The sequence below is a fragment of the Trachypithecus francoisi genome, unplaced genomic scaffold, assembly GCF_009764315.1.
Source record: "Trachypithecus francoisi isolate TF-2019V2 unplaced genomic scaffold, Tfra_2.0 Lachesis_group12, whole genome shotgun sequence".
NCBI lineage: Eukaryota > Metazoa > Chordata > Mammalia > Primates > Cercopithecidae > Trachypithecus > Trachypithecus francoisi.
In genome coordinates, this window is record NW_022681457.1 from 33,954,565 (window position 1) to 33,974,048 (window position 19,484).

A 19,484-nucleotide genomic window follows, 5' to 3' on the forward strand; every position below is an offset into this window, starting at 1 on the left:
ATCAAATCATGGTAATGCATTAATCGCTGTAATAAAGTTCGGAAAATTACTCAGCTTCTATGAGGTTGTTTCCCCATTTGTAAAGTAGAAGAAGTATAGTTTGTTGTAAAGATTCATTGCAGTGATCAATACATAATACCTAACGAGGTGTGATGTTCAATAGCTGTTTTTTCTGTTATGTTATCAATAGCTTGTAATCATTAGGGGTGGAATCATTTATGGATGAGAGATTTTCCTTCAGAATATCTAGTTTTAAAAATTCACAATTTTCCTATCTAGTAAATGCGTGTGACCATTTAATATATATGCTATATATTAAATATATATGCATATACATTTAATATGCCAAATATGTAATCTCATTTAAACAATTTCACGTTTCCTCAACTATAGAACATACTCTCTTGATGTTTTTAATCACTGTAGACTTAGAAGCTAAAAGGCAGTTGGTGCTCAGTAAATGCATAATAAATGAATAACTAATAAATTTTTTATCATTGTTTTGATTTCTTTTAGTAAGAGGTACAAGATAATGAGCAAGGCACTGGGCTTGGGATAAAGGACTTGGATTGTAATTGTGGCTCCACCACTTCCTAACTGCTCCACCTGGTTCAAGTTACCTTCCCTTGCCAATCTACTTGGCTATAAGAGTGGGAAAGAAATAGTTTATTGTACATAGTTGAGAATGTATGTTATATATGGTAGATGTTCTAGGACTGTGATTTCAATCTGAATCATGATGTTGATGATGGCTCCACCATCATGACTATAAAACACTATGCTGTGCATTTTGCAAATATGCAGAATTAGGGCAAGCATTCATACATAATTTCAAGATTTAATTCAGTATATTGCCTCTGGCAACAATGGCAATGTATAGGGAAAGTTCTTGCCCATACCTACTGCTTCTGAACTGCATTGCCTTCAGCATAACCTACAGATGCCCCGAGGAACCATAAGAAAATATCGAATCCTCAATAATTATTTGCTACACTATCCAGAATCCAGAGTTTGCTAATTTTTTAATGCTCGTCCTCTTATCAACTATTTCAGTGTTATCACGAGCTGTCATATCTTCCATTCTAAACTGTCACAAATGTTCATCTTCATCCTCCGACTCTTTCACTGTCATTACATATTTCTAATTACTCTTACTTCTTTTCTTCTGTTTCTTTCCATTTCTCACTTAAGTCCTCATTGCTTCATGTGACCACCCAATTATAGTGCTCTCTCACTTCTGGTAAGTGAATCAAATCACCATCAGTCTGTTGAGCATAAAATTTGTGATTCCATTTCTTTTGAGTGCTCTGGGTCTGCACCCTAAGAGCTAAAACATTTTTTAGTGTGTTTCTACTTCCAGATGTGAAGCCAAGTGCCAACAGATTTCAAAGTGAGATTAGCAGAAAAAAAGCAGCATAAAAGTATTAGCTAATGTACTTTTAGTACTTACTATGTGTTATGTACTGCCAGCATTTTACATGTAATATCTCATTTAACCCATCTACTTCTGTTGTGGAGACAAGGCTTTTGTTCAAGGTCACATAGCCAGTAAGTACAGAAGCAGGAACTCAAGCTCTGATTACTTCCATTCTGGTTGCCTCAAAGCATGAACAATTTCAATAAAACTAAGCAATTATGATAAATGATAAACTGTGCAAATAAGCAAAAGTAACTTCACATCTAGAATAATTTGTGAACAAAAATAAGTAACATAAGTGTAAGAAAGAGATGCAGAAGATTTTTCAAAGATGTATTATAATCCCTCAATGGTGTGAATAGATTCTTGGAAGTTGCAACTTTAAGTAAAACAACATACAGCAGGTGATTGAGTAACATCATTTTGTTCCATGTTGTTTTCTTATAATGTTGAGGAAGGAAGAAAAGTTACTTTCATTATACATCATTTTACTCAAGTCAGAGTTTCTAAAAACTTATCAACAACACTAAATGAGCACTTACTGTATATCTAATTTCCTTTTGTGAATACATTCCAAAAAATGGCCTCTGACCCAATTACAGGCCAAGGTATAAAGCTGCTATCTATGTTCTAAAATAAATATAGACTAGTAACTAAGAAGGAAGACATACACCTGGATGAAAAATATAATTTTCAAACTTCAATATGTACAGTGTATGTTACTTCATCATGGAAAGGTGATACGATTCAGCTGTGCACCCACCCAAATCTCAACTTGAGTTGTATATCCTAGAAGTCCCACATGTTGTAGGAGGGACCTAGGGAGAAGTAACTGAATCATGAGGGGCTGTCTTTCCCATGCTATTCTCATGATAATGAATAAGTCTCACAAGATCTGATGGGTTGATCAGGGGCTTCTGTTTTAGTTTCTTCCTCATTTTCTCTTGCTGCCACCATGTAAGAAGTGCTTTTTGCCTCCCGCCATGATTCTGAGGCCTCACCAGCCATGTGGAACTGTAAGTCCAATTAAACCTCTTTTTCTTCCCGGTCTCATGTATGTCTTTATCAGCAGTATGAAAACAGACTAATACAGAAAATTAAGGGCTTAGAATTATTTCAGTTATTTAATAAATTATATGAAATTAAATATATTTTCTCTTATTATACTTCTACATAATGAAATGTCTGGGCTTAATTCTAAGTCATCCCAAGGGATCTAAAGTTTAAGGTAATTTGATGAAAAGTCACTAATACAGCTTAAAAGGCTTTCCTCCCTCCCTTTCTTCCTCTTCCCTTCCTCCCCATCTCTTCTCCCATTCTTTCACTCAACATTCAGGTTTGGAATACTAATAATCTACCAAGCACTACACTAAGTAGTCCACAAGCCATTTTCTATTCAACTGATCAACAGCCAAATATACTAATTTGAAAATACTTACAAATCAAATATTAGGTATCTAAATATATTCTACTGTAAGAAATATTCTATTTATAAAATTAGAAAAACTTTATGATCTCTTTATTAGATACCCTTATATTACAGGATAAATGTTATTAAAGAAAATACATAAAATATCTTCTGATTACAGCTCTTATATTCACAGTATCTCTTAAATTCATTAATACCTCTAAATGTAACTTAGTTGCATGAAAAGAAAGGGGTTTCTGAAGACAATGGAACACATATTTTCCATGGCCCTTTAAGTTATCTAAAACCTTTACATACTTTATGGCAGTAGCCACAGCTTTAAACATACACTAATACGCACACAAACTCTATCAATAGCATGAGCATGGGCATTGGACCTATGTCCAAACGACTCAGAAAAATTCAGTAAAGAACAACTTTGTTCTGGACTGAAAAGGGTTATAAACATCTTCCTTAAATCGAGTAAATTACCAGCTATCTGGAAAGTACAATGTATTGGCTTTTATTCAAAAGAGCAACATTTAATGCTGGCAACACTGCCAAATTCCTCCTTTCCTCTATTCTTCTTTTCTTAGAGAAAGTGATTAAGAGACCAATTCCCATGCCAGCTGAATGCTTATAAGAGCATCAAAGGTCCTCTGTCAGGATTCAGAACTTGATATGGCTTAGAAACCACTACATCAATAGATAACATCCTCAACATTATAAATCAAAGCCATATGACCACATTAAAATTCTATCAGCTAGTACCAATACACTGTGGTTTATAAAGTACTGTTGACCTACCTCTAGGAGATGGTTAAAATGATACAAAAGTTCTGCTCTGGTTTGGGGCGCATAGCTACTTTTTACAATTCAGTAAAATTGTAGCAATAGCTAATTCTTTCTACCTTTGTATCCTTATTGATTTCATTTAATTAAAGCTTTAGGAGAAAGGAAGAGAAGGCTCCCTAAGTTGAAGTAGAAACAGAAATAAACGTTAGGAGGCCACAATAGAGATTTTGCTATTTTGAACTGTTCCTGCTATCTGTTGATTATAATTGTCAAGGGCAAAAGCCTTCCTATATAACTTAAAATCTGGGATCTTCTTAAAATTATAACTACATTTCAAAATCTTACAACTAGATCATTACATTTCAAACTTTTCTGCTTAAACCTACAGTAAGAATACCCTTGAAATCTTAACATAGTACATACACACACACACATGAAAATACACACAAAATAGAAGTTAATCAAAGAACACTTTACCTTTGTTATATAAAATGTCTTACATTTTAGTACATTTTATTTAATAATACCTTTAGCAAGAAGTATATTTCCTTCAAAGTAGACTGTGTCCTGTAATTTAAAGACACTAAATATTTCCAATGTATATCTCTTAAACCACTAAGACTTCTGCAGGAATTATTTAAGGGAGGGATTGTTGATATATGGATTTAACAAAAAAACACTTAAATACATTCATTTCTTCACTTATCCTTCCATTTACTCATTAATTCAAAAATTAGTGGATATTGGCCTGATACATGAAAGCTTCTGTGCTAAGGCCCTACAGATAGCTGAATGAGGGTATTACCACTACAAACCCATGTGTTTTTCTAATCAAAATTAAAATAGCAAAGAAAAACAGAAAATACATATTTGCAAAATATCAATTTCTACTATTTATTCATAAAGATCTTATAAGTTATACCACTTTTTTCTGTAATATATACAGCAGAGTAATTAAAACTCAATTTGATAACGATTATGACTGTGTAGAAAAATCTAAGATTTTAGTCTCCAGTCATACGGGAAGTTTTTGTTTCTGCTGGTTAATTTGAAACACATAAAATATCTGACAAAATAAAATGTGAACCAATTTAACATTTCCTTTAGAAAAGCAAAATGACAAGTAATAGGATACTCCTAGAAAAAAACACAATAAATTTTATTTTTTCATATGCATAGAAAGTGACAATGACAATCTTTAATCTATCAGTGAGCTTCCAGAGAAATGCAATGAATGATATCAAGAAATTCAACTTCTTTCCAAATTCAGAAATCCTCTCTAGAGCATCCCTGAGAAAGAGTCATTTAATAACAGTCTTAAATCATCATTTCTCCTGAATAATTACAGAAAAATGTACCAATAGTAGGACTCAATGACAATTGTTTATTTATATATGAACCAGACACCTATATAAGTGTCTTTTAGAAAGTGTTTTGCAGGAGCAAATGAGAAGGTCACTACATCATCTGATATACAGTTAAGAGGGGGTTTTCATCTATAACTCTAGCTACTTGATAGTTTGAGGCATAAGGATGGCTTGAGGTCAGGAGTTTGAGACCAGTCTGGGCAACACAGTAAGACTCCATCTCTAAAAATAAAAATAAAAATAAATTAGCCAGGTATGTTAGCACACACCTGTAGTCCCAGCTACTCAGAAGGCTAAGAAGGCAGGAGGATTACTTGAGCCCAAGGATTTAGAGGCTACACTGAGCTATGATTGTGCCACTTCACTCCAGCTTGGGGGACAGAGCGAGACTCCATCTCAAAAAAAAAAAAAGTGTTTAAGTCATGTGATATCAATAATGTCTTAATTTCTGCAATTTTGAAACAAGATATAGTAGAAAAATGACCTGAGTTTTAATCAAAAGATTCCACTTGTTTGAGACTAATTCCTACAATAGTCAAATAGTTCAATTAGCAATATTGTTATGGTCATATACTTCGTAAAAACTAGAAACTTTTATTGTCACCTCAGATGTTATTCTATATAAAGAAAGACCTTTAATTTTTATTGAATTCAATAGGCAACACTCTATGAATTGTCTTAGCATTCTGATCACATATCTACAAGCAGGGTTTAATCATAGTTATTTTTGGCTCAGTCAAAAAATATAACACTGTTATTGAATCTCATCAATATATGTTCATCAATTGATTTTCCACACATAGCAACATTATATATTTTCCTACTGAAATTATTAAATGTTATATTAATTCAATATTTATTCATTTGGTTTATTATTAATATAATCTGTGTATGGATTAAAAAGCCTCTTCTTTTTTCTTTGTAATATGCCTCAATATTCTTATGGCTTAACTTCTATGCACGTTTCCTTTAAAAACTACTACATCCAGTGCTAGTAAGCAACACTTATAGTGCCACAGTCACTCAATCAAATATAATTAAAATCACAAAAACTATCACTTTTCACTATGTATCTATCAAGATTCTACAAACAACACCATTCTGTATATTAAAAATGGGAGAATTTAATGTTGGAAATGTATTTTAAAGGGGATAGAATACCTGGGAAGCCAAATAGAAAGTGATAAGATAACTCAGTGGTTAGTAACATCAGGAAGCCACTACTACTCCTAGGTTGAAGGAATAAAGGGATAAAGCAGTAAAGAGAAACACAGGAGCTAGTTTTATCAGTTGGCAGTTGAAACAAAAAAGGTTCCCGTGGGAGATGAATACAGTGCTGTACACTGCCCAAAACAATTAAAGAGGGGAGAAATGCCCTAGCCCCTCACTTCATGATGTTGTCCCTTCACCAAAAACTACTTTCCATTGGCTAATGACAGCCTGAAGATAGCATGGAAGACTGGGAAATGCAGCTTTAGGGATTAGCTCCAGCCTCCACCCGAAGACACCACCACCACCCCATAGCACAGAATAGCAGATGGACAAAGGATGGGTCTGGTCAATCAGGCCCAGAACTCACACAGACCATGATGGGAACATTTCTGTAAATTCTTTAGAAGTCAGGTATTGCAGTATTAACTTATTCCATGTAGCGATTTAATTGTACAGCCTATCTATTTAAAATAAGTAGTTCATTAACATGCTTGTGTTCAAAGATCTATACAACTACATGGTTTTTGAATTCTTCTGAACTAAAAAGATTGGACAAAATGCATTTATCTAGAAAATTAAAAACATTATCTTATACTTTTATTAATAGTTGTGTACTAAAGTATCAAGTAATATACCTTGCCAATAGAACAGTTCTGCAAATCAATATAAGTAACATTTAACATTTATTACATATTCTAGAACATATTTTTCCAGATTGACCATTCTGATAATCCATTATCCCTCCTCTTTTAAAAAAAAAAAAAAAAAAAAAAAAAAACCTCAGTATTTTAAAAATATTTCTTCATAATACTATTTAATAGACATACAGGTTTTAAAATAGTGCCTTAATGTCCTAAATTGAAAATATTTGTAAAGTTGAACTGAGCATTTGGAAGGTATAATGCATCAACGTGTAGGAATAACTCAATAGAAAATGTGAGACTCCCAAATACTATTCCAAAAGTACACCATAATTGATTTTTACTGCTATTGGTAATTCTGTATTCTCATACAGAAATCATTTATTTTATTGTAACAGCATGCATTTCAAATCATAACCAGTTAATGTAGTCTAATAAAAAGGCAAAGGTAGTGAACAAATAGGATAAGCAATAATAAATACTTGTCATATTCATTCATTTATTTACTTGCAAAAGTTTTGTGGTTTCCAATAGTGTAGAAATATGCCCTAAGCAAAAACCTTCTTCCATATTACAAAATCATAGTAGGATATCACATAACTTTCATTCAAATCTATTGCATTAAAATGACAAGAGTTGTGTTCAACTTTGCTAAGGTAAAAGAAGATATTACAATTAAGGAAAGAATCTTACTTTTTTCGATTAAAGCATGATAAGCAGATAATAGGATATTTTGAATTCATATCAGAAAGGCGGCTAAAAAAGTACAAACTTCATACAGAAGGGCTGAATAAGAAACAGATTGAAAAAATTAGCTTAAAAATAACATGTGTTTTAAAAATGTACAGGCACTGGGAGGATGTAAATAAGGATGTTCATAGTATTGTTTCCAAGGAGTATTAAACATTTTTGACATGCTTACATAACAGTATTTATTACTAAGGTAAGAGTAAAGCAACTGGTTCATATTAAAGTGACTGCAAAATGATTTTTTTAAGTCTCCTGAAATTTATGTATTGTTCTAGAGCAGAGTTATATTCCCCTGGATTCTCCAGTTCCAGAAACACTGGGTCCTGAAGCATAACCAATATGGTTCTAGCATTCCTGTTCTCTACTAGGTCAGCCCATGACGCATTAACTCAGATTTTCCATGTACTACAAAATGCAACTCAAAAAATGGAAAAACAGTTAATGTCTCCATACAAGATTAACAAGTTCTGTTAAGAATAAAATACTGTATATATTAAATGTAGTAGCAATTAAAGTCTATATTTAATAACGTAATGGAAACAGCTTGTGTTTATAGCAAATTACAATGCATTTTAGACACCATATATTTTTTAAATACAAAGTTTAAGAAAGGGAAATATCAAACATTACTCTATTGAATATCTGTATCATTAAATACTTTATCAAGAAGGTCCAAATAATTCAAGTGAATCATTCAGAAATTTAGCACTGAATAATATTATTAAAAGTAAGAAACATCTTTACACTTCATATATATGGCTTCACTAACCCTAAGAGACAAAGGTAAAATGATAAAAATATTAAAATTATTAAGTGGAATGTCATCATAAATCCTGTATTTAAGCTAAACAGAAAAGATGATTTATAAAATGACAGATAACAGTTAGATAACAGAATGAATTTCCCTTGTGTATTATAACTGCACTTAAGGAAAGTTTTGTTTTTCATGATCCTCTTCTCAAAAACAGACATTCTGGCACTTAGGAAACAGAAATGTATCATTTGACCTTTAAACTTCTGTTTCATTAGTGTAACCACAAGCAACAGAGTCACTGACTGACATGTTTGCACTTTCAGGCCTTTAGCACTTAAAATTATTTGATAACTGTTATGCCACTATTTGTGTTTTATTAAAGACACTGTGAGGAATATGTTACATTAAAAATAGAATATACTGTGCTAAGTTTGATGAATGATATCATGTAATTCGGTTAAGTGTTCTCCTGAGCGCTTCATTCATGTATTTTGATGGGACAAGGGCGTATGTTTGAAGGGTAGAATTTTGTTTTGTGTTCTAATGAGTTTGAGAATAACAACAGATATGGTTTTAAGTATACAAAGAAAAAACAAAATATAACTGTGACATTACTCTTGATTTAAAAAAAAATGCATCACCTGAGTTGCCTATACTCAGTTAGTCCTTAAGCTCTATCTGTATTGGTCCATGAGCAGAGAAAATTATCAGCTGTAGAGAAGTCAAGAAAAAAATAACTGACAATATTTAACGTTTTCTAATGGAGAGAGAATTTCTTATAAATGGATACGTTAAATTAGTTTAAAACCTACAGACAATGTAAGAAGTTCAACAACTAGATACTTCTTTGAGAATTTCAGAATTACTATAAGCAAATTGCTTTGAGTAAAAAGTAATGTAGTTCAAATTTCTATTTCATATGATAAAAAATACTTAAAAACTAAAATCTAATTTGTTAGAAACATTATTGAGAAGACACAGAGACTCTGTTCTCTTCAAGAAGTTTGAAAGTCAAAAGTTCCCTCAATATCACAAAATGCAGGATATAGCATCTAAATGGATGAGGTACGGAGCACACAAAGTAAACAAGGATTGCACCAAACCAACAACACTGGAAATATATGGTCCCCACATATTAGGGAAGCTTCACTATTGGAAGCAATGGGTGAACTAAACATGAGTCTCCTGGAAGCAGAATGTGGGTCCAGCTATTTTCATTAACCATAGTATTTATTAAATTGTTGTTTGTTTGGTAAACCAAATGCCAGGATATATTATTGAAAGAAAAGCAGTCTTATAAATCCTTTAGGGTGAAAATGGTAATGCTCACTACAAATAAGCAATATGTTGCTTACTACAAAAATACATATTGCAGCTCCCATGATATATGTTTGCAATCTCTGAAGATAGTGTTTTGCCCTTATCACTGTTGTTCAAACTTCTAAAACAAACTTAACATAAAGAGTAAATACAGGCTTAATTTATATCCTCTCTGTGACAAAGAGTTTATCACTGTTACCAACAAAGTTTTTCTTTTTACTGTGTAATAACAAAGATATTAGTTACTTTTGTATACAGTGGCATTTTTAATTCAAAACAGAAATTATTAAAAACATATGCATTCGTGTATATTAAAAAATATGATAGTATTCCAAATTTGAACTCATAGGCATGTTCCAAAAGGTGTAAGTCATATACCACACCCACATCATTAAATTTAAATATGTTGCATGATTCAAACTGAAACATTTCCCACTCTCTTTCACCTTAGACATGTCATGTACACTGATGTTGTGCAAGCCACACTTATAAGCCAACTACCACCCAGTGGAGAGAAAGAAGATCTTTCAGGGAAATGTGAGGTGGGGTGGCAAGGGAAGAAGGGAGGGTGATGGGAAAGAAATGAAGGAATAGGGCGTTTAGCTTTGTTTAGATCTAAGCTTTGCTGATCATCCATTTATATTTTCATAGGAAATATTTCCAGACTCCCTCTCTGCACTGTTGCTTAGGGGTAAAACCAGGGTATGGATGTTCATTAACGACAAACCACCTCAGAGATCAAGCTTAGGGGAAAGAAGGGAAAAAGGAAAAATGAGAAAAAGAAGTAAAACTGAAGACTGAAGGAAGGAGGAAGGTGGGAAGAAAGAGGGGACAGAAAGACCCAGAAAGAGAAAAAGAGAGAAGGAGAGCCACAGTGAGAGCGAGTGAGAGAGGCAGTGTGTACACATGTGTGAGTGACAATGTGGAACAGAGAAGGAGAGTATGCCTTTTAAACAGTGAGAGAGGATCTGAATGTGGAAGTGTTTTTAGAGCATGCAAGTGCCAGCGCATGTGAGGATGTGAGAGTATGTGAAGTAGTATGTTTATAGAAATAAGATTTATGAGGGTGAGTAAACGGTACTGGAGGGGAAGAGTGACCATGCCTGTGTTTGCCACAGGGGTGGGAAACGGTATTGGGAGAGGGACGAGAAATGGGAGTCAAAAGCACAGGATAGGAACATTAAGGAGGAATTAAAAAAAAAATGAACTAAAAGGAAAAGGGTAAAAGAGAGGAGGAAAGGGGATTGAATGTGAAGAACAGAAATTAAAGTCGTGGAGTTAAAAATGAGAAAATATGCGAACAAATTTTAAAAAGGAGGGAAAAAACCGAAAATAGAAAAGGTATGAAAAGAGATATTGGAGGGAAAAAGAGTTTCAAGGAGGTGGGGAAAATGGTATAAGAGAAGGAGGAAGGAGAAAAGAAAGAAAAGAGAAAGAGGTAAAAGGAAAGAAAGATAAAGACCAAGAAACCGAGCCTAAGAGTCCAAGTGAGGGGGAAAATAAATGGGAACAGAGAATCAGCAGTTTGAAAGAGCCGCTTATGCTGGAGTAAAATAGAAACAAACCTTATAAACTTGTCAGACTCTCCAAGAGTACCCCATGACAGTAAAACAGAGACCTTGTGCATTGAGTTTCAAAGTGGCACCTGCCCCTCCTTCTAAACCTGACAGTTCACTCATCCCCAGGCTACTCGGCGTTCCGGCAAAGTGCTTTAGCATCACAAGTCCAGCTTGCTACCTGCCCCAGCATAAACGGGCCGGGGCTCCGGGAAGAATCTGCACCTGGAATTCTTGAGATGTGGTCTTTCGATGATGAGCACCACCAGCATTATTGCTTGTGTTATAAAGAAGGCAGAGAGGGTTCAAAGAGAGACAGAAAGATAGACCGAGACAAGTACGAAAAGCACGCCGTTCTTCCTACCTAAGTACCGCCGTGTCCCCTTTTCTGACCATCATGTTGTCCACGGCAGCCCAGGGGAAGTCCACACTCTGTCCAGCCGGGAGGCAGGAGGGTAGCAGGCAGCACAGGCTGAGGAGCACCGCCGCCAGCCACTGGTTCGAGCAACAAGCACCCTGCACCAACATCATCATGTCCATCCCTGCTAGGGCTGCTCACTCTCCAGCAGCTTTCAGCTCGCACTCCCCCACCCCCTGGTGCTGGCGAGTCTTCCCGGGAACCAGGCGGCGCGCCACAGTTTTTTTTTTTTTTTTTTTTTTTTGGTGGGTGGGTGGGTTTCTTTTCTTTCTTTCTTCCCCCCCCCTCCTGGTTGTTGGGTGTTGTTTCTCTCTTTTTGTTTTTCGGTGTTTTCGCCTCCCCTCCTCCTCTTCGCTTTCCCTCCCTCCCTCCCCTCCCTCCCCCTGGCACCACACTACACCTCCTCCCGGTTGCTTTTGGCCGCGTCCGGAGTGTGTCTAATTCTCGGGCGGCTCGCACACCATCTAGCGAGGAGGCGAGCGCGCCGGAGAGTGAGGGAGGAGGCGCGGCGGCAGCGGAGGAGGCAGGGCGAGCGGCGGCGGCGGCTGCAATCGCAGCAGCAGCAGCAACAGCAGCAGCAGAAGCAGCGCGGGGCGCTGCGCCGGCCGCCGGCCCCCGGGCTCGCGCGCGTTGCCAAGCGGCCGTTTCCTTAGCAACCCCGCCCGGGGATTGGGGATGGAGACGGGGGGGGGTGGATTTAAAAAAAAAAAGAAAGAAAAAAGAAAGCAAGAAAAAAAGAAAAGAAAAACAACGAAAAAAATAATTAGGAGGAACTGTATCACAGTTATGCAAACCGAGGGGGAAAGAGAGCCACCGTAGAATGAAGGCTTTCCTTACTGTCGTAAGCGCTAGAGGGATGCTTTGCTAGAAAAGTCTGCGTGTCGGGGCTGGGGTGAAGAGAGCTGAGGGGCGCTTTCCCTTCCCTCACCGGTGCGTTTTACCTCTCGAGGCACCGTAAGTTTGAAGTCCTCCAAGTTGTGGTCGGCGCCATCATGACGCCGGCGACTGTGAGTTGTTTTTTTGTTTTTTATTTTCTTCTAATCTCGCCTGGGTGGCTACGCTGCAGTTAACGAGCAGCCAACTAGTTCTCTCTTTGCCTTTTCTCGGGAATAGGTAGGGAATGGTGGCGGGGCGCTGCTTTTTTGCGGGGACACGAGGAGGTGCAAGGCCTTACGGTAGAGCAGCTTGCGTGACTGTGGGGGTCGGCCAGTATGGATTGCAGGACGCCCTCTTTCATCTGTGCGTGTTGACACTAAGTTGTGTGTGTGAGTAGGGGATTGTTTATGGTCAACATGGAGTGTGTGTGTGATGGAGAGTGTGTAGTACGCGCGGAGGCCAGCGTGCGCGCGGGGGCCTGTGCACGCGCGGCACGCAGGCGCGCTGGGAGGCACGGGGCGGGTCGTGCTGGGATGCAGAGTCGGGAAAAGACTGCAATCAAGTGTTTTAATTGTGTAGAGCCAGGCAGTACCGTTATGTAAGAGGCAGTTTAACCCATTTGAGCCTATCAGATCGGCGCATCTGAGTCAAGGCAGGGTAGAGTTAAGGGGTTTAACGAGTCGCAGGGTTGTACTTCTTAACAATCCCCAAATCAGGTTGAACAGGCTTGCTCCTCCGCGGTGCGGAACGGTAACCTCCGCTTCCCCATGCAGCAGCCCCTCCGCAGCTCGCCGGGCTGTTTTCAGCCCTGCCCTGGCCCTAGGCAGAAGGAGATACTAGGCATGGGGCCACCCCCTACTCTTTTTTTTCTTCTTTCCTTCTTGAACTCATTTCCAGATTCAAGATCCCTAAGCTTTTCCGGGCCATTTGCAAATCAATGCGAGAATCGAGGTTGAGTCGTTAGCAGTTACACCAATCAATCTTGTTCAGCGAAGAGTTGGGGAAGCAGAGCGGGGAAGTGATAGTGGGAAATAAGTAATTAAAAAATAAGCTCCCTCCCCGTCACCCCCAACTTTTTCCCTTCCTTCACCCCATCCCCCTTTAGCAGTCTTTGAAGAGGATTTTCTTTGCCAGATCCCAGTTCTTCTTCCTTTGGAGGAAATAAAGCAAAACCTCACAAGTACCTAACTCGTTTTCCATAATGCTAGCAGGGTCCTTTGGCAAAGCGCACCGAAGCAATACTCTCTGCAGGGGTCAGCATCCGGCTGCCTCCCCAGACTAAGCTCTTTACGAGGCAGGCAGGGAGTCGTTTTGCCTGGTGGTAGCAGTGTTCAGAGTGATTTTTATCGCCATGCACGGGGATATATGGGGAAAGGGAAGGGTTCCCATCACCTGTGACCACCCAGACTCGCTTATCGAAGAATCCTTAACTAGCAACACCTCCCTGCTGAATTGACACTCCAAGGCTGGGCACTTAACGGAGACATTTGAGGCAGGAGTTACTGATATTAGTATTCTGCCCTAACTCTCAAAACCGACTCGGAAATTGAGAGTGCAATAGTTTCAACCGCATTTTGCAAAATCAATAAAATGTTAGTCATTTGCGGATGAATGAAAACATTTTCTTTACCGTCTGGTACGCTAGGGAAATAATTGTCAAATGACAGACTTTCACTAATATCGATGCCAAATACCTAGCTAACACTGTCATCTTGTTAACTGCATTTTTCTATCTTGTGTGGCATGCTGATGGATAAAGCGTAAAATTATCTAGGGCAAACGGGGGATTAGAAGAATTGACATGTCACGTACATAGGCAAAGCTATGCAGTATTATTTAGCATTTCACTAGAAACGAGCTAGATTCTATTGAAGAGACACAGAAGGTATAGCTTCCTGCATTGTGACTCAGTTTAGTGCTATTTTAAGCAGGGATGGGGGTGCCAGCGTTTTCTAGTACAAGCTATGAAAAGCATCCTTTTTCTAACTGCTGTTTCCCAGAGATCTGACATCTTCAGTGTCCACGGGGGTGGGGTGGGGGTGTTAGGAGGAGGGATTTCTTTGACCAGGGATGGAGCTATGCAGCAGTTTTAATATGTACAACAACCCTTCAGGCTTGTAAACGGAAACTCGAGACACTTCTTTTAAAGACAGTTTCTTTTCCTTATTTCTAGTTATTATCTCAACTACCATTCACAGATCACACTTAACTCTTAGGGAACCCATCTAAAGAAAGCAATGACTGAACTTAGTGCATAGATGTCTGGATTATGGGGGAAATTATTTACAGGTAGGTCACTATTGTTTACAGCAAGTGCAAGAATGTCAGGTAGGGCAGCCTCTCTTGACCCTTGTACTTCTAGTCTTCTGACTAACGAAAATGGATTTAAAAGCTCTTATAACTTCCTATTCCCTAAACCTTTCTAAGGGCAAAAAATCTGACAGGCTTTTACATGGTTTCTAATATTTGCTTTTGAGGTCCTGGAATTCTTCCAAACAGAGACTTAAATTCGGGCTGTCTTGACTCTTTTTGAGGAAAAATCGGAACAAAACCAAACAACAACAAAATGAGGAAAAAAGAAAAAAAAAACTTAAATAGCAAATAGTTCCTTAGTAGAATTTTTTTGAAGTAGAAGAATTGGTAATAGCATTGTGTAGAACGTTTTAGAAGCAAATATTGGAGTGGGTTATAATGGGTTACTCCTTTGGTTAGAATTTTAAGGAAATGACATTGGAATTAATTATTATTTCTTTATAATGATGTACCTTTTTTCGTTTTAAAAGCTCAACTTCTAGTATTTCAATAAATGTAATAATCAATAGGGAGTTAATATAAAAGGAGGAAGATGGAGCCTGATTGTGATAGCAGATTATTTCATTATCTAGATTGATTTCACTCCTGCCTTTCATGCCCTATGACCTGCATTTTGAATCCCTAAGGATGTTGGAAAGAGTAATGTTATAAGGAACCTTCTTAAGCTTGTTTACTTTAATAAACTCAATTTTTATTCAACAGTGTAATTGTGATTGTTAGGATGGAAAAAGAATATAAGTTTACATTTGTTTATTGGTAGTAAATGAGTAAAGCCTGCTTCATCTTTCATGTGTTTTTTTTTAATTCATTAAGTTCTAGGGTACATGTGCACGACGTGCAGGTTTGATACATATATATACATGTGCCATGTTGGTGTGCTGCACCCATTAACTCATCATTTACATTAGGTATATCTCCTAATGCTATCCGTCCCCCCTCCCCCCACCCAGCAACAGGCCATGATATTACTGTGTGGGCATGAGAAGTTTTAGCCAAGACAGGTCCCAGGATCTAATGGAAAGAGCTAATGAGATAACTTTGTATTTCCTGAAGGAGTCAGTCAGGAAGCCCTTATAAATTGTACCTATGAATAACAGCTCTCTAACTTGGTCCATAGTTGATTCTCTGTTTGAATTAAGTTGCTTTAAGTTTGGAGTACCTTGCTGACTAAAACTGACGTATACTGATGAATTTCAGATCAGGGTGAGAAATACGAACTTCCAGAAATTTGTTGGTAGAGGGGGAATCTTCCACTACAGAAGTGTTTCTCAATCTAGGCCCTTTTGACATTTTGGTGCAGGTAATTATTTTTTTGTGTGGAGCGTGGGGACTTCTGGGTGCATTGGAAAATGTTTATCAGCATCCCTGGCCTCTATCCAGTAGATGTCAATAGCTGTGATACCCAGAATATCTCCAGGCATTGTTAAATGTCCTGTGGATTGGGAAGGGGATTACTCCAAGTTGAGAACCACTTCACTGTAAGTTATATTTCTAAAATATATACCATCTTGTGTTTTCAAATAAAATAATAAAGCAGATTTTTGGTCAAAAGTATCTCATTTGAATTCTTTTTTTTTTTTTTTTTTTTTTTTTTTGTTGTTGTTGTTGAGACGGAGTCTCGCTCTGTCGCCCAGGCTGGAGTGCAGTGGCCGGATCTCAGCTCACTGCAAGCTCCGCCTCCCGGGTTTACGCCATTCTCTCGCCTCAGCCTCCCCAGTAGCTGGGATTACAGGCGCCCGCCATCTCGCCCGGCTAATTTTTTGTATTTTTTTTTTTAGTAGAGACGGGGTTTCACCGTGTTAGCCAGGATGGTCTCGATCTCCTGACCTCGTGATCCGCCCGTCTTGGCCCTCATTTGAATTCTATAGCTAAAAAAAGAGCTCCTTCTCATCAGTTCAATCCCTACATTTACCTGCCATGTGATTTAGTAGCCCAGCTTACCACAGATGCAATGAATTTAATGGGTGACCACAACAAAATATCTTTCTATGATTTCTTCCTAGATTGTAGGAGATTCGCTCAAATAACATTACAATTATACACTAACAAATGTCTTCTGTATTCTTGTATAGTTTGGTTATATATGTTATTGTAAAGTAGGCGGGAAGGGGTCTTTTATTTAAGCAAGTGTTGAACTAATAGTTCTTTGAAAGGAAATCATCATTTTGTGTTTTTTTTTCCCCCAAATAAAAGTATAAGTAAATGGTGAACTTATTTTGGGCAATAACCCATATAAATCTTTGCATTCTTTATGTTGTGACAGCTACAGATTATTCACTCTGGAAATGGCTACTGCATAAAGAAGTGGAAAACAGCAAAAAGTTATTTGCCTATTGGGTCACTCTATTTAAATATCATATATTTATTCAGTTATAATTTATCATCTTATCTAGTCACCATCAGCATTGAGGGTAAGCAAAGAAGTTAGAAGTATATATGTGTGTTTGTTTGGAGGAGTGTGGAGATACTCTACTTTCAACGTTCTTCAAACCATTTCGATAGATGGCCCTGAAAATTGCACCTAAGTAGTTAAACAAGAAAGAACAGTGTTACAATGGGTGTGGGTAGAGATCATTTTTAAATAACTGAAATTTCTACTCCTTCTGCTTGTATGATAACAAGTACAGCTTTTACTACATTTCATTACATAATTTACAGTGGGTTCCAGGAAAACCAATAATTACTATTTATTTAAGATTTTTTCTCACATATTTCTAAAAAACTCAAGCATCTCTATTCAAAAATAAACATCAAATTTGATACTTTATAGTGGACTATGATGAATGTAAAATCTTCTCCCAAGCAGTTATTCTGTTTTATTTTATTATGTAATTTCTTTAATTTCCTAAAAGATTCTGATTTTTATTGCAGAGGTGTTTATCTTGTATATTTTCAAACTCTACTATGACTTGTTAATTTTGTCCCTTTAGCATTTTATATTTTTTTTCTATAATTGATACATGTGTGTCTGTGTGTATGTGTGCCTGTATAGACGGGAAGTACCTCACTGTGTAAACTTATGAAGACATCTTGACTGGAACTGGTAACTTTTAATTTGGGATAATTTTTACTACTAATATAATTTTCTTAACACAAGATTGTGAAAACATAGATTTAAAACATAGCCCTAAGCAGAAAGAAAATAACTATTGCCACTTCGCTCCATGTTCACTTCTAGCAACTATTGAGACTTTTATTGCTCTTGTTGTAAGTTATGATATTCATGGATAAGTAAACCATTGGTTTTTCTTAAGATGAGAAAGAGTCAATCGGGTTTGAAGTGGAATAATTTTAAGGACTATATCAAATACCTTTCCATATTTATAACAGCTACCCATGTTTATGATATTTTTTTTTTGTTCTGAAATACACATTTTTAACAATATACTTTTAGAAAAGTGCATAGAATATGAAGTTACCGATTAGGGAAGCATTATTTTAAAGTTAACATCCATTTCATTCCACACTGATTAAGAAACAGAAAATTACCAACACCTCAAATGCCTTCTGCAAGCCTTTTTAAAATTATAACCCCAATTTTCTTCCTTAAAAGTAACCCCTGTAATTATTTCACCATCATCATTTCCTCATTTTCTTTACATTTTTACCATTTAGCTTTATATCCCTCTGAAAGAATGACTGGCTTTTATATGTACTTATACAAAGCCATAATACATCATACAACATGTAATTATAGCATACGCTTTTTTGTTTCTGGCTTCTTTTGCTTTACATCATATGTTAGAATTCCTCTGTGCTGTTGTGCAGCTGTTGTTCCTTCATTTCTTGAATCCATATAGCATTTCATATCTATAGGATTATATATTTATTCATTAAATTTTTGGCAGATATGTTTTATATTACTTGTCTATTACAGACAGTGATGCTATAAACATTCCTGGATATCAGTACAGAAAACTTCTAGATTGCACAAAGCTGAGCTGCAAGTTTTTGAGAACACTGACTATGTCAGTCAGGGTTTGCCACAGAAACAGAACCAATAGGAAGTATGTCTGTGTGCATATACATATATGCACACATTTTATATATTATATGCATTATATATATACACACACACACACGGAGAGACAGAGACAGACAGACAGCGACAAAGAGAGAGATTATTTTAAAGAATTGTCTCATAACTGGAGAAGCTGACAAGCCCAGAAGTCCAAAATCAGCAGAGTGGGCTGGGAGACTAGAGACCCAGGGCAAAGTTGATGTTACAGCTGGTGTCTGAAGGCAATCCAGGGTTAGAATTCTCTCTTCCTCAGGGAACCACAATCTTTTGTTCTATTAAGATCTTCTACTGATTAAATGAGCTCCACCCACATTATGGAGGGTAACCTACTTTACTCAATGTCTGCAGATTTAAATGTTACTCTCTTCTAGTAAGTATTCTGCATAGCAACATCTATACTGGTATTTGATCAAAAATCTGAGTAGCATAGCCTAGTCAAGTTGACAGATAAAATCAGCCTTCACATTGGTTTGCTTCCAGTTCACCAGTATGCATGATGGGTATGTCTTCCTCATCGCAGCTTAAAGAAGGTTTTTTAAGATACCAAGACTGGGGTGCCCCTGTACTGTATTTTTTGTCACCTCAACTCTTTGAAACTGATAAAATTTCAGATCATGGTTATACTATAAATTGTCT

At 36.9% G+C, this 19,484-nt stretch overlaps 1 protein-coding gene across 1 annotated transcript in view; it reads right to left on the reverse strand.

Moving 5' to 3' along the window:
• NEGR1 (neuronal growth regulator 1) overlaps positions 1-11,963 on the reverse strand; it is an 892,690-nt gene extending 880,727 nt beyond the window's left edge. The window contains exon 1 of the mRNA XM_033225297.1: positions 11,585-11,963. Coding sequence (XP_033081188.1) covers positions 11,585-11,760 — 176 coding nt within the window. The 5' untranslated portion in view covers positions 11,761-11,963. The remainder of the gene's footprint in view (positions 1-11,584) is intronic.
• Positions 11,964-19,484: the final 7,521 nt, after the last annotated feature.